General features: G+C 39.3%; 1 protein-coding gene across 1 annotated transcript; it reads left to right on the forward strand.

The window, feature by feature from the left end:
- Positions 1-1687: 1687 nt before the first annotated feature.
- On the forward strand, positions 1688-12132 carry cenpa (histone H3-like centromeric protein A). The gene is made up of 4 exons (XM_072371708.1): positions 1688-1847; positions 3276-3395; positions 7912-7986; positions 11825-12132. The coding sequence occupies exons 1-4, from the start codon at positions 1725-1727 to the stop codon at positions 11951-11953; spliced, it is 447 nt and encodes a 148-aa protein (XP_072227809.1). The 5' UTR covers positions 1688-1724; the 3' UTR covers positions 11954-12132.
- Positions 12133-15504: the final 3372 nt, after the last annotated feature.

The following is a 15504-nucleotide window of genomic DNA, read 5'->3' on the forward strand; positions in this document are numbered from 1 at the left end:
GCTATCTGTCAGTGCTTTGTAGAGGACACAACTGCCAGGACAGAATAACAAGTATAAACTTGTATGAAGTACATGCATGAAGTATAAAAACTACAATTGCGTAAACATATAATGCTAATCGCTGTATTTGCTCCGTGGCTGAAGCAACGGCTCTGCTCCAGCTCACAGCTCACTCGCTCTCCCTCTCAGCTCGTAGAAACTCGCTGCTCCGCAGGGTCAGGACTCATGATTCATACCCAACTCGCAGTTCACAGGCATCTCACCGCTCACTCGCTCTCTCGGCCTCATTTTGAAGGAAGCGGGATTTCTGTAATTATGTACATTCTGTACAGAATTGTGTACATTCTTTACATAATTATTTTATTCTAATGGTGCACTGTTGAATGTTAGAATATTATTGTTTTTTTGCACTATTGTTTAGGTTATTTAAATGTTCTATTTGTGGACACTTTCATACATTTCATTATAATTTTGCACTATTTCGCACTGAATGTTAATTTATTGGCTGTTTGGGTTATTTGCATTTATTTAGAGAGAAAGAAAGAAAAATAAATGTTTCACCTTGGGGACTTCTTGGTTCCTTTTCTTTTTCACAACGATTTGGGGACAGGAGTAGGTTCACTTTAGTGAGTGACTCATAAAAGTCAGTAAAAGGAATCGAGTATCCCATCACTACTCTGGTGAGCGTTTCCGAGGGATGCGTGCAGATCTGGACATGCAGACCCTCTCTATCGAGCGACGAATCCGGCCCCACCCCCTTGCTCCAAGCTGATTGGTTGAACATGTAAAAAGGCATCATTTAAATTTCAGTTCGTTGTTGCGGTGAATGCTTACTGTTCGGTGCTGTTATCCCAGTAGGAAGAACTTAAACGACTTTGAAAACGGTTTGGAAAAAAAAGGCACCTCAAAGGTATGACTTCATGTATTTTATGAGTCTAAGAAATGTTGTTTTCATAAAGTTTTGTATCAATGAGACGTATGACCTTAGTAATGTCTTCTTGCTTCTTTTAACTCGCGAATGTATTTTCTGCTTTCGGAGAGGAAAGAAACCGCGAAGTCTTCCTCGTCAATGCCGCGGTGCTTGTGTTTTACTATGTAGTAAAGGCTTGAATGAGCTTTTAGATAGTTCTGTTACGATGTATGCAGAGGTTCAAATTGAATACTTGATAACATTTTTAACGCTGCACGTCGACTGGAGCAGCTGCAAACTGGACGGCAACGAATTGTTCTCACTGTTAGCTTGATTCAGTTTGTTCGTATGCTGATGTCGGACCCTACTTTCCAACTGAAGGTTTACGTATTTAATTCTTATGTTGCATTTGAATGGAAGTCTTATCTTGTCACATTCATCACGACTTATGGGAAAACAATCTCCAAAACGAATCAAAAGCTCGTATTATTGACCATAGTGTCCTTGGACGTCATTCTAGACATTTGATAGGCAACCGTGAAAACAAGACGCCTTTGTGTAAAAGGATTTTAGAATCAAACGAACAAATATGAACTTTCAATTAAACTGATACTACGCCAATTAATAACGAGTCGTCTCAATGCAGTTTAAATAGAAATAAATGTATTTTCTGGTCTTATGGAACACATTTTACACCTTAGGGAGCATAACTTACAACTGAATATGCAATTTTGTCCTCAGTCTTTCATAGAGAGATTGTGTGCCGACAATATTTCACTTGTTGTCCTGACACATGTACTGTAGGTAGAAGGCCATGCGTCACGACTCATCTGCCAGCAGACGGAAGGGTAAGACCCCTCAACGCCGCTCCCCAGTGCCAGCTCCAGCTCCAGGGGCCTCCAGTTCAAAGGCCAAGAAGTCCACTAGAAAAAGTGGAGTTTCAGGTGAGTGGAGTCAGGTTTGAACTGATGAATGATGCACAGCAAGTCACGGCTTTTGCTTTGTTTAAAACATTTTTCTGGGTGTACAAATATATGTTTGCTAATTTAAGAACATACGAAAGCAAAACAGCAAATAAGTCATTTGTTATAAAAGCATATTTTGGATTCAGCCCCCATGTCAGATTTTTAGGTTGCAGAAATATTATTGCATACCATATACTGGTATTGTAAAGACAACCAGGCTGCAACGAGAACCTTACCACACTCATCCTCAGTGAGTCTGTCGCGTTCAAACTACAAAAGTATTCTAGAAAAAGTGCTTTATATACTTTGTCTAATTCAATCTCAGCACATTCTTACACAAAGATTATCTCCATATGTTCATAATTTAAAAAAAAGGAAAGGAAATTCTCAAAAGTGCTGACTACTCTCACCTTCCCGTCCTCATAATTATCCAGATGAATTGCTGAGAAAAGCAAATGATAAAGCAGAGCCATGAAAGCTGCAGCTGTAAGGAAATGTGGGACAGCATTATTTCCTTTCTTACATAAAGGATGGTTCAGTGTGTCCTCTGCTAAAGGAGATGATGAAAGAGGCGTTGCATGTCCTTTCCGAAGCATTTGGAGAATCGCAGGTCATCATTGCTGCCACATAGATGCTTCCAGGTCATTTCACTCAGCACCAGGTTCCTAAGCAAAATAGAGAACGAGACCGGACCCACAGTTCTTTGTTCATACCCAAAGTTAACTTAATGGCATAAGGAGTACCTACTCAATTTTAAGGAATGGTGTTATGGCTGATCGATTTGGTCTTTTTTTTTTTTTTTAGATATTCCCCATATCTAATAAAGATTAATGGCTTCTTTAATGTACTTTTTTTTTTTGGTCTCAATAAGATCTCGGACCAGATTCCACCGAACTGTGGATCATTGTTGAGCCATCCCTGATGTGTTTATATTTTGTGTTCAACATCCAGACTTGTAATATTTTAACGTGGTTTCAAGCAATAACTCTCTAGCCTTTCTGAGATTTTCAAAGTTTCCTTTTGACACAGGCTCCTTTTCAGTCCAGATATTATATCAAAGGGTTTTTTTTTTAAGAGGAATGTGTGTTTTTGTTTAACAGCTAACCCTGACCTATGACTCATTCTAGAATTAAAATGGCACCTAACTCAAGGAATGAACTAGTACTTTGTCTAGTTGTGTTCCATGTAGATAAAGACTGAACGGATTTCATGAATAAATGAGGGGCTTTTATATAGCACTGTGTATTTTTGATTGCAGTGGCAAAGATTTACTCTGGCTAAGACTAACTGCTTTTAAAAAGTAAACGGGTATGGTGGTGAATGTCATGGTTTAGTTGCACTTAAGGGGGAAAAAAGACAATTTTTCCTGCCAAAAATCAGTCTGAATCTGCTTTTCAGAGCAGCCTCCCGTCTCTCCCAGGAAGAGAAGGTTCAGACCAGGAACCAAGGCTTTAATGGAGATCCGCAAGTACCAGAAGAGCACAGACCTTCTGATCAGAAAGGGACCCTTTGCTCGATTGGTGAGTTAGACCTAACAAACTATAATTGTAATATGCTACACCTGTATTGCTATACCCTCGTTCATATAGAATAACACCCCAGGCACAAAATATGACATTCCTACACTTGAAGAATGCTCATTCAGCTTTTTTATTAAAAAAAAGAAAATATACAAAATACAGATGTGACACAATATTATTTTATTTGATAGCTGACAATTCTGACTTTGTTAGACATGGCCTTATACGTTTAATGAATTCATCATTTATTTGAAATCTTGGTAACATGTGCAATAATTCTACCTTCTTGGGTGTTTACAGTTGTGCAGATGCCTTTAGAAACAGACCTGCTTGTATGCTCTTCCCTGCAGCTCTTACTGTTTTTCAAACACCCCCTTTGTGTAGTGTGCACCAGGTTACAAAAATGGAGAGGTGCACAACCGGCTGAAACGACATGGAAGCACCCGGAGTAGCAGCTTTTGTGACTTTGATTTTTGTGTGTGATGCTGTGCATGATGGCGGGTACAATGAGCCTAAACTTAACATAACGAGCTGTTACGCTTGGGTGACTTGTAGGAGACCTTATCCTCTTCCAAAGAGCTGTTGGTAGAAAAAATGGAAATGACTGTGAAACTCCTCTTGTGATGGCTATTCAACTTTGAGTGTGGGAGCAGATGCTGGTTACTAGTCAGATGTGTCTAGAATTTGGAGCAGGTCTAAATGAAATGGGAAGAATGTAAAGGGAGAATCCATAAGCTCACACATGCACTGGAGTCCTGAAATGTTCTAGACATGTTCTAAGTCGAGGCATGTGCAAACGCATGTCTGCAAAACTGCTTTGGGCTATTTGTAGAAATTTTCTTTCCATCAGTCTGGTAAATCTTGAAAATCAGTGACCTGGGCCAAATTGTCAGCACAGTCTCCTCAACTGTTCATGTGTGAAAATGGCTATACAGGTCGACCAAGAAATATATCGCTGTCGGCACAGAAAACTCAAAGCACTGTGCCTTTTAAAACTGGAAAATACACTACAAAAGAAATGGGCAGAAACTGCTTCTTATACATAGGCCTTTTCAAGCTGGGTGTCATGGTTCGTGGTGGAGCGGGAGGTGGGCACCCCAAATGCTGGACTATTGCAGGAAAGCAAAGATGAGCTGGTAGAGGCTCGGAGGCTTTATTTAAAAGAAACCAAAGACGCTGAATCTTGGAAAGATTAACTGACAAACTTACTGACTGGGAAACCATGAGAGGGACGACAAAATTCCAGAGCAACATCCTACATGCAATGATCTGGCACTGAACAAAAGAACACCTGGAGGATATATACTGAGGGAGGTGATAACCAACAGTAACAGAAAACCTGTTGTAAAAACAGGAAGTTCATCAACCAACAAAAAACAGGGTGCAAGGTATCCAAAGAGAAAAAGGAAAACTAAAACCCATGAGCCATGACATTTGCACTGATGCATGTTCATTGTGCAATATGGGTTCAAAGTTGATCTGATTCTAACACACCTCTGAGCCAGCAAGGAAGGTAGTAACATTCTACTCTACTGTGATAACACAAATGAACCCGGCATTGCAGAACACGCCACTCTAACCAAAGGTGCTGTCGTCACTCTGCTGATTCATGTTCAAAAGAGGCTAGTGTTTGTTACTAAACTGTAAGAAACGGGCAGGAAGAAATGGGAGTTCCACAAACCATCACTAACACCTCAACAGAAGACTACATAGTTACAGTGGGCTAAAGAGAAGCAGACAGTGACTGAATGAAAGTGATATTCAGTGATGAATCACAAATCTGGAACTTTTGATTCAAACTTTATATGTTTGCAATAAAGATGACTGCCTGGAAAAAAAAGGAACGGATTTTTAAAAACGGTTTTATTGTTGTGGGGATGATGCCAGGTAAAGGAGCAGGGGAGATGGCAGTAATTACCTCTAAAGTAAATCTACAGCTGGACTTTCCTCAGTGTATCAATTGAAATGAGGTTTGATGTTGTTGAGATCATTTTTTTAAGATTACACTGAAGTGAAGAGCATTCAAGCTTTTCTTCAGAAAGCGCGTACCATCTCAGTGACACAAGCAGCAAATATTCCAGGTCTCACATTACAGCATTTCTATAAAAAGGTTACAGGTACGCTTTAAAAATGCAATGTATTTTTAAACCTGGACCTTATTTCTGGCATGAAATACGTTCATCTACTCACCGAGAACAGTTTGGCGAAAGTCTGCGTCCTTTGGAAGCTATTTAGATTACTCGAGATTCGCATATAAGGGATTTCTACACAGGCACTCTCATGGGACGACTTCATCCACATGCCCCCCTGGAAAAGGGTTGGGCGATATGACGATATTAAATCGTGAAGGATTGCAACGTGAAGACGATCCATAACTATCTGTCAAACTGCAGAGATCGTGGGATCGTCTCGGGCACATTCTATAAATTGCAGCTCTATGCTGATGCACCAGACGTATTACGTCGTCAACCTGACCGACCAATCGCAGTGAATTACAGACAGTGACGCGCTTTCTTACCCGCCTCCTTGTTTGTGTGTAGCCGCATGGAGAGCCGTCGCTGAAAGCCAAAGGGAGGAGTTGGTCGCTAAAAAAAATTCCACATCTATTATATGGAACTGTTTTGGATTTTCCGCAACTGATCAAGCGTAAGCAAATGTAATTTGCAAAGTTTGCACAGACACGGTTCGCACGTTGGGTGGCAACACGACGAACCTGTTCAATCACTTGAAGAGGAAGCATCCAAACAGTATGCTGAGAACCAAACAGCGAGGGGCCCGGCGGCACCGGCACCGCAGGGGAGGCAGCAGTTGGCTAAGACCAAAACAGACAACATTAACACAGGCATTTGACAAAGGGTTAGGGTAGTCAAGCAAGCGATAGAAAGAGGTAACAGAAGCAGCTACCTTTTATCTTGCAAAGTATTGGTACCGTTCAAGACGGTAGAAAAGGAGGGGTTAGAACGCCTGCTTCAAGTGGTTGACCCGCAGTATGAGCTGCCCAGTCGAATACTTCTGCAACACTCTCACTTTCATTTTTCAATTTAAGATTGTAATAAAAATCAAAATCGGGATTTTATTTTTTTTAAATCGTGACATAATATTTTTGCGATATTGCCCACCCCTACCCTGGAGCACAGTTTATTTACTCCTTTCTCTCTGACAGTCGACTAACTTCACACAGAGTTTGCTACTGCTAGTTTTGTGCAACATGGCAGGATATTTATCAGATTTTGAAAAGTGAAAGATGACTTTGAGTAAGATAGACGTTGTTACCGGAGTGAATGAGCTGTGCTGCAGCCATGCGTGTGGATGAAGTGGTCCCAGAAGAGTGCCGGAGTAGAAATCCCTCCGTTAGCTCTCCTATAGCTGCAAGTAGCCACATAACAGCAGCTATGAGCTAACAGAGCTATAGCACACGTTCATTCATTCATTCTTCTTAAAGTATTGGTGAAATAAAGACAGATAATGCCTTATTTAGAGTCCCTGCCCTGTTCACTCCGTTATATGGATATATGTCTATTGCGAGTTATCTAAATATCTTCCGAAGGACGACCACTTTTGCCAAACTGTTCTCGGTGAGTAGATGAACGTATTTCATGCCAAAAATAAGGTCTAGGTTTAAAAATACCGGAGTTCCCCTTTAAGTATGGTGATTCCATTTTTATTTTTATTTTTTAGTCGGGGGTTGTACCCAGTTTTCTGACTTTAGATTTCTCCTTAGCAAGACTCCAAATTCAGGCATGCTGGCCTTGACACAGTCTAAGTCGGACAACTGCTTAGAACAGAAACATGTTGTGTTATTTGTCCCATTAAACAAGGTAATTGTTAATCAATGCTGCCATTCTGCCTGCCTTTATTTCTGTGCACCTAACACACTGTTCAAGACTCATATGTGAGGGCACTGCTATTTACTATAGCAAGTGGGCTTAAGTAAGGTGGCATTTTTATTTGCAAGTTTTTAAAAGCATTAAAGGGGTTTGTTTTTTTTGTTGTTTTTTTTTTTTTTAAAAAAATCCAAAGTGTGTCGATTCATGCAATTGAAGTGTTCCTGCTGTGTGACATGATCACTGCAGTAGTTTGATGTTCCACATTGTGTATGTTTCAGAAGCAGCTTTACTGTCTGATCCACTATAACTATGTACCCACTCTGCAGTGGGTATAATATTAAGCTGTACAAAGCAGACAGGAAGCTATGATGCAGTGAAACACCCAGTGCAGACTAGTGATCATCTATCGGCTCTTTGATTCAACACAAAGATTTAGAAATATAATTAGTATGAATTCATTTAAAACAACAAAATCCTTTTTTTCTTTTTTTTTAAAGGGGGGGGGGGTAGAAATCCTAAGGTGAGCCAGCTGATCAAAGTTGATATCTTATTTCATGAGTAATTTATATGTAGTTTTGTCAATAGAGTGAATACCATAGATCTTCAGGATGTACTGAAAATGTGCCATTTTCTACTGTCACATGTTTTACTTTGACCTGTGCAAACTAAGACTTTTCCTCTTGACACAGGTTCGTGAGGTTTGCCAAACTTTTTCCAGAGAAGCTCTCCGGTGGCAAGTCTATGCTCTTATGGCCATGCAGGAGGTAAGCAGCTGTCTTCATCACAAAGCTTATAACCTCAACAATGAAGGTTATGATATAACATACAACTGTGGTTGTATCAATAAAGATGTTTTTAGAGATGAGTTCCAACTAAACGGAGCACGGTGGTAAAATCCACGGCACTGTGATGCTACAGTCGAAGAGAATTTAGAAATTTAGTTTCTACTTTTGAACATTTTGACGGCTCTGGTTTTTCACTGCATATTTCTCTTATTTGTACAACATTCAAATCTAAGCTCACCGTACCATCTCCATCTTTAATAGAGCCTGGCTGTAGTGAAGTACTCTTTTATTGTTTTTGGGTTTTTTTTCATGGCAGTTGGCGATCAGCTCGACGTATCAGTAGTATAATGGGACATTAGTAACTATGATGTGCAGGTACAAGACTGTCATGTGAAGACAATAGTCGCATAAAATTTGTGATTTAATGACTTTCTTTAAAACTCTGAAATCACTGACCGTGACTAATTTAGTGCCCTATATTTATAGGCTTATGTAGCTTTATAGTTTGTAAAGCTCATATCACTCGTCCTGAGACCTTTCATTGCGGCAAGAAACATTTCTGTGTAGCTGTTGACTGATGTAGGTTTTTCAGAGACCAATGTCTATTATTTACTGTACAGTCAATTACTGACACATTGTACAGATATCCTGAGATGAGAAGTGAACATAAGGGTTTAGTACGCAACTCAAACCTTAACCCACAAAATAAAACTGTATTTCTTATTCTTGACGCAATAAAAATAGTTTAAGTAAATGCTTGGTTCTTGTGTGTTTTACCGTTTATGACACAAATAGGTGGTAAATTATGCATACACTTTTCTAAAAAACAAACTTAGGCATAAGTTGCATCTGGTCTTCACGTTTATGCCATGGATGAGGCACGCTACAATGAACCTTGTGTTGGGCTTACATTGTATTAAGTAAAGAGTGAAAAATGTTTATCACTGAGCTACACTTTTCCACTAACATTCAATGAGAGCTGAAGGTTTAAGATCCAAACTGGAGACACAACAGTGTGAAAGGAAGTAGGGCTGACCCTAACTAAATCTCTTGGTTGACCAGCAGTAACAATTTAAGGCAAGTAGCGGACTATTTGTTACACCTTTATGACATTTATTAAGATATTTTGGGTTTTCCACACATGTTGGCTGCGTGCAGTGCTTCAGTTCATCCCCTCACCCCTTTCTCTTTCACGTTACATGTGCTCCTCCTCTCTTACACATTGAATCAATGCATGGTCAGTAGTGGAGGAATGGTCATTAGATCACGCTCTCATTAACCAGATTTACCTACTTTAAGACTTTTACAGGCCTTTTGCAACATTGATTTTTCTTTTAAAAAAAGAACCTGGTGAGAGATTTCAGTGTTGAGACGGGTAACTTTGTCTTTGGATCAACCCCTTTGCTGCTTTGTACTCCGGACTTTCAAGCTTCAAGGGGGACTTAGTTTAGGTACATTACATAGAGATTGTATTGTGAAGCCAGTTCAAATTAGCAAGGTGCCAGACAACATCTGACAAGGACATCAATGCAAGTGCGAGAGAAAAAATATATGCATTCTGTTGCTTCTGATCTGATAACAATAACAGAAACTGTAAGTATATGTGGTACTAGTGCTTCTTCCACCAGTGAAAATTTGGCTAAGATTTGTTATTGTTGACTAATATTTTTATTGTTGTCTAAAGCTCAGTTAATGCTTCTGCGTCACATCGATGACGTGCCTATGCCGTTGACGCAGACCCATACGCCGTACCCTGATGCGCACCTCCAAGAAATCCTAACTATGAGTCACATTGACGCGGACTGCAAGGGCTGTGATTGGTACTGGCAGTTGCTTTTTCCGGTCTTTCTTCCTCCACCGCCATTTTTAAAGTTCTTGTGGACCGGTAGGTAAACCATAGACCAAGCAGAAGAAAGACCACCGTCGGAAACGTACAGACCACCTCCGCAAACGTCTTCTCTGTTGCCTGCGGTTCAACATTTGCAATATAAGCATAGGTAGGTACGCCGTTGACATGACGCAGAAGCATAAATTAGGCTTTACCGGGGGCTCGCACCAAAAGAGCGACCACAGCCGCTCACGACGCTCACAACCCGCCGCTTGTACTTCTTCTGCCGCCGGAAGCGGCCAAATGGGCGGGGCTTATATGTATAGCAATCAGATAATTCAGATTAAATGAATCTCTTCAAAAGATTGTTACATTCTGCACAAACCAGCTAATGAGGCATTGATCTCAATCAGGTGTGTTGGAGCAGGGAAATGTCTAAAACCTGCAGGACAACGGTCCTTGAGGACCGGAGTTTGACATCCCTGCTGTAGAGCCTCCTGATGCAGTCTTTTGTGATAGTGTTCTCAATCACATCTTACAATCTTGATGTATTTTTTTTTATTTTATTTTTTTTTTTTTTGGTAAAGACCTGGAAAGATTAAAAAGTTACTGTAAAATCATTATAACGTTGTTTAGACACCGGAATGACTGCCTGAATACCCTTGGCTTGACTCTCTGTGCTGCAGTCATTAATCGCACACGTTGATTTTCTAAGTTGCACACTCTGTTCCAGCCAGTACACAGAAACATGCTACATAAGTTTTAATCAACAAGTATGCAGTCTGCAAAAGCTACAGCATGGACATAAGAGCCCAAACCTAAAGTCATTCGCCCCTCTAAAAGTTAACGCCCCTCGTACTGCTGCTAATAAGACGTACATGGTGTTTTAATACTGATTACCAGACACAGTCAGTGAATCCAAGATTAGCATGGAGCTGGCTTGGCAAAAGTTGACAGGAGGAATGATTTTATTCTACATACTAGTCATAAATGTCCAGCTGTTAGCTTACTGCTGACAGTAACTTAACGTTACAAATGTATTGCACTCCAAAGACATGCACGTTAGGTTGATATGTGATTTAAATTTCCGCAGATGGAGTGCTAATGGTTGTTTGGCTCTGTGTGCAGATCAAGAGTGTAACCCACCTCAAAGCCAATAGTAGCAATGCTACAAGTAATCCTGATCTTTATTAATCTTGAAAATTAATCTTTTGATTTAAGCTTATTTGTACAAATCTGAACTCTTTTAGGCATGATTTGTATAAGTTGTTGGCTTTGAAATTAGTAACAGAACATCAGCTTTTTATGTTAATTGGTGAAATACTCTGCTTGAATAAATGGTAATAAACTTAATATTTCAATATTCATTTTAAAAAATTGAAAAGTTCATGATGACTTTGCTGTGACTTGAAACTCCATGTTGAGGACTTGTACTTGACTTGGACTTCTCAGTCTTGACTTGGGACTTGACTCTAGACTTGAGTAGAGAGATTTGAGACTTGCTTGCAAAATAATGACTTGGTCCCACCTCTGGAGCTGGTGGCAGGAAAAACCCTGTAGTTAAAATCGCTGGACATGTAGAACTTTTTTGTTTAGCTTTTTAGAGCCCGGATAACAGAAAATGATCTTGTACACTGATGATAATCTCGCTGACTGGTTAGTATTGCTTTTATGTTCCATTTGGTGCAAAGAGCTTGTAAAACAGCCAACGTCACATCTGATGAAATAATTCTGAAACTGTCTCACAATAAGTTGATCAGATATATGCATGCTTTATTGATATGGCAATGAAATTGACAAGCTTTTTTAAAATTACCGTATGCATTTGTATAGTCAGGTGTCCAATACCATATGTGGAAAAACTGACAACTTTCCTTTCTGTTTTTGGCTGCCTGGACATGTTGAACCTGCTTTATAGTACAGGTTTCTGATCAGACAACTTCACTTTAATCCCAACTGTTTTTATTTATTTATTTTTAATGCTTGCAGGCTGCAGAGGCATTTCTTGTCCTGCTTTTCTCAGACGCTAACTTGTGTGCCATCCATGCCAAGAGGGTCACTGTGTTTCCACGAGACATTCAACTGGCCAGGAGGATCCGTGGTGTGGATAACATGTAAAAACCATTATATACACTGGCTGAGAGAAACCCAGCAACAGTAATGACATGTACACATTATTTCCTGTTGAATCTGATATATTGAGCTGTGTTCATTCAGTTCAAAAGATTTCATACGTTTCAAATGTTTTGTAATACTTTTATACTTTTTTGGGATGGGTTGAATTTTGGCTATCCTTAACAGTTGTACATATTGTTCCTCACTTAAGTAAACTTATTTTGTGATGGTTTCATTTTTGGGTGTATTACTTTTTTCTGTTACACATATTTAACATTATACTGTTCTACTGAAAACTTTAGTAATTATAGTGTGGATGCAGAAAGCTCAAGATTTTAAAAAGCATTGAATAAAATTTTTTCTTTTTTCAAATCTGGACCTTATTTCTGGCAAAAAATGCGTTTATCTACTCACTGATAAGTTTGGTGAAAGTCGGCGTATTTAGATCACTTGGGATCCGCGTATATCCCTATAAAAGGAGTGAACGGGGCTTAGACAATGCAGCCTCGAAATAAGGCATGATCTGTCTTTATTTCACCAATACTTTAAGACGAATGAACGCATACTATTGCACTGTTACTTCAGAGCTGCTGAGTTGTTGTTATCGAGGGCTTTCTACTCACGTGTCTAGTGGGATGACATCATCGACGCACACTAGCGTATTCGCCTTTCCAGGAGCTCCTCATCTGTATACTTATACAGCTGTATCTGTTGTACCTGAAGACGTAACCAAAATCAAATATTCTGCCATGTTGCACAAAACTAGCAGTAGCAAACTCTGTGTGAAGATAGCCGACCGTAACAGAGCACGGAGTAAATGAGCTGTGCTGTAGTGGCACACGTCGATGACGAGGGGTGGACGATATGGCAAAAATGTCATATCACTATTTTTATTTAAATTTTTCAATAAAATCACGATTTCGATTTTATCACGATCTTAAAATGAAAAACAGACAATTTAGTCCAAAGAACCTTTCTCAAAAGATTTATTTTAAACAGTCGCAGTGTTGCCTGCATGTGCAAACAATCAAGGTTAAGGTAAACAACTACATTCTAATAAAGTGCAAAAAGTGGTAACAGAAAGTAAAATATCAAAGACATTATTGACAGTCATTTAAACAGGAGTTCTTTATCAAAACACATACACAAATAGCTTAAAGTCTGGAAACTTATTGAAATACAAAATAAAAACAAACTAAAGTGACTGTGGTTATCTCTTTCAGTGCAACAATTTTGAACAAAAAATATCAAACTGGAATGTGTATAACCTGAATATTAAACATCCAGCAGTTTTGGAACATATTGCTTGTAACATAGTTTTCACCTCCTTCTAAAAAGGAGACAGATTCCTATCAGACTTTTAGCCAGGAAAACCATTTTGTCTACTTTATCTGGCTTGAGAGTAGCCTTTTGGCAAGTTACTATGTTGCCACCTGAGCTGAAGACTCGTTCTGAGGGAGCACTTGTTGCTGGAATGCACTGATATTTTTGAGCTAGTTGACTGGTGAAAAATGGGAAAAGAGAGTGTTGGAAAGCTGAGTGTAGATGGAGAAAAACAAATCTCCAGGTTCATTATGACATCTATAAAGAGAAACTTCACTCTTATAATTTACAACTGAGGAATGCAAGGAAATCCTACTTCTCTGACATCATCACCAAAAACAGTCCTAATGCTCGGGCCTTATTTGCTACAGTTGACAGGCTAACAAACCCTCCTGTGTCAGTGGCAACTGAACTCCATTCCACCATGGCCTGCAATGACTACAACAACTACAGGCCCATCTCAAACCATTTTTAAGTAAGATCAATGAAAAAAGTTTTTTCAACAGCATAATTGCTTTTTAACACAAAATAACTGCTATGATACCTTCCAGTCAGGTTTTAGACAGCACTGAGACTGCTCTTACCAAAGTGTTTAATGACATATGTCTGAATACAGACGGTGGAAAAATGTCAGTCTTAGTTTTACTGGATCTCAGTGCTGCTTTTGATACAGTTGACCACAATATATTACTCAAACGACTGGAGAACTGGGCGCGTCTTCCGGAACTGTACTAAACTGGTTCAAAACATACTTAGAGAACAGGAAGTACTTTGTGTCAATAGGTAACTTTACATCTGAGCAGACAAGAATCACATGTGGAGTTTCCACGTGTGATTGAAGGTTCCATCCTTGGACCTCTTCAGTTTAAGATCTACATGCTCCCACTGGCACAGATTATAACATTTGAATGTTCAAATCAGGAACTGATTCTGACTTTTATTTACAAAGGTAGTGCAATCCTGTTTTGGGCAGTTGAGTCAGCTAACAAGAATCTGTCCACTGACCTGGAGAAGGTTGTCCATGCATTTATCTCTTCAAGGCTGGACTACTGTAATGCCCTGTACTGTGGGATCAGCAAGGGAAACATCCACAGACTGCAACTTATTTAGAATGCTGCTGCCAGGCTTTTAACAGGTTCAAAGACCACATCATTCCAACTCTTGCTGCTCTCCACTGGCTGCCTGTAAGTTTTAGAATTGATTTTAAGATTTTACTACTTGTTTTTAAAGCTCTAAATGGTCAGGCTCCTGCCTGTATCCGTGACCTGCTTTTACCTTGTTGTATGACCTCTGTTGTTCAGCACTTTGTAACTCGTTTTTGAAAAGTGCAATATAAATAATATTGTGAGAATAATAATATTGTAATAAAAGTTTAACTTGTGAGATTTTCTGGTTTCAATATGGAGGCATCCTACATTTGTCGTCTTTGCCCCCCCACACACACACAGACGCACATACACATAACCAATACTTTGAAATAATACAGATGATTTTATTGTTATATCAGTGCAAGGAAAAACTGATAATATTTTTAAAAACGATCAACATTGTGATGTTAGTGCAATTTTATCATTTAAGATTGACTTTTTTTCACACTAAGTACAAAGGCAATAAAAAACAGAATTCAAACATTTTAAAGTATCAGTGCCAGGAAATTTCTGTTTTGATATATTACTTTGTAGCAAAACTCTTGAACTCAATGAACATGGCTACATGCTATCTTAGAAGACAAAATAGCACCAACACCTATGTTATCTCAAACTCCACATGTATGGACTTCCGAGCAGCGAAGACATCTGTGGTTTCATCGAATGAAATTTACATTTACATTCTTCTTCATGGAAAGGCTCAGCTGAAGACTGTGAGGCCTCCTGTGACGCAGGCTCCTCAGCTGCCTGTTGTGGTTTAAATATTTTTTCATTGCACCTGGAAAAATCGAAATAGTAAACACTGATTTATTTGGACAATAGGTTACATTGCAGCCAACAGCCAAGCTTACAATAAACACAGAGTTTATCTCAGGGTTCCTCTCATACATTTTTGGTGTTTAGGCTTTATTCTGAAGCTTTTACCCTCTATTTACTGCACAAGTTCAGCCAATGTCAGCTTGGCAGCCGTTTGCAGCTGTATAGTAGAATATAATAGCTATAATAGCTAGTAGCATCCAGCTACCGCCCAATATCTCTAATAAATGCAGACCTCAAAATAATTTGTAAAGCCCTCGCCAAAAG

This window comes from Leuresthes tenuis, unplaced genomic scaffold, assembly GCF_036924035.1.
Source record: "Leuresthes tenuis unplaced genomic scaffold, fLeuTen1.0.hap1 SCAF_19, whole genome shotgun sequence".
NCBI lineage: Eukaryota > Metazoa > Chordata > Actinopteri > Atheriniformes > Atherinopsidae > Leuresthes > Leuresthes tenuis.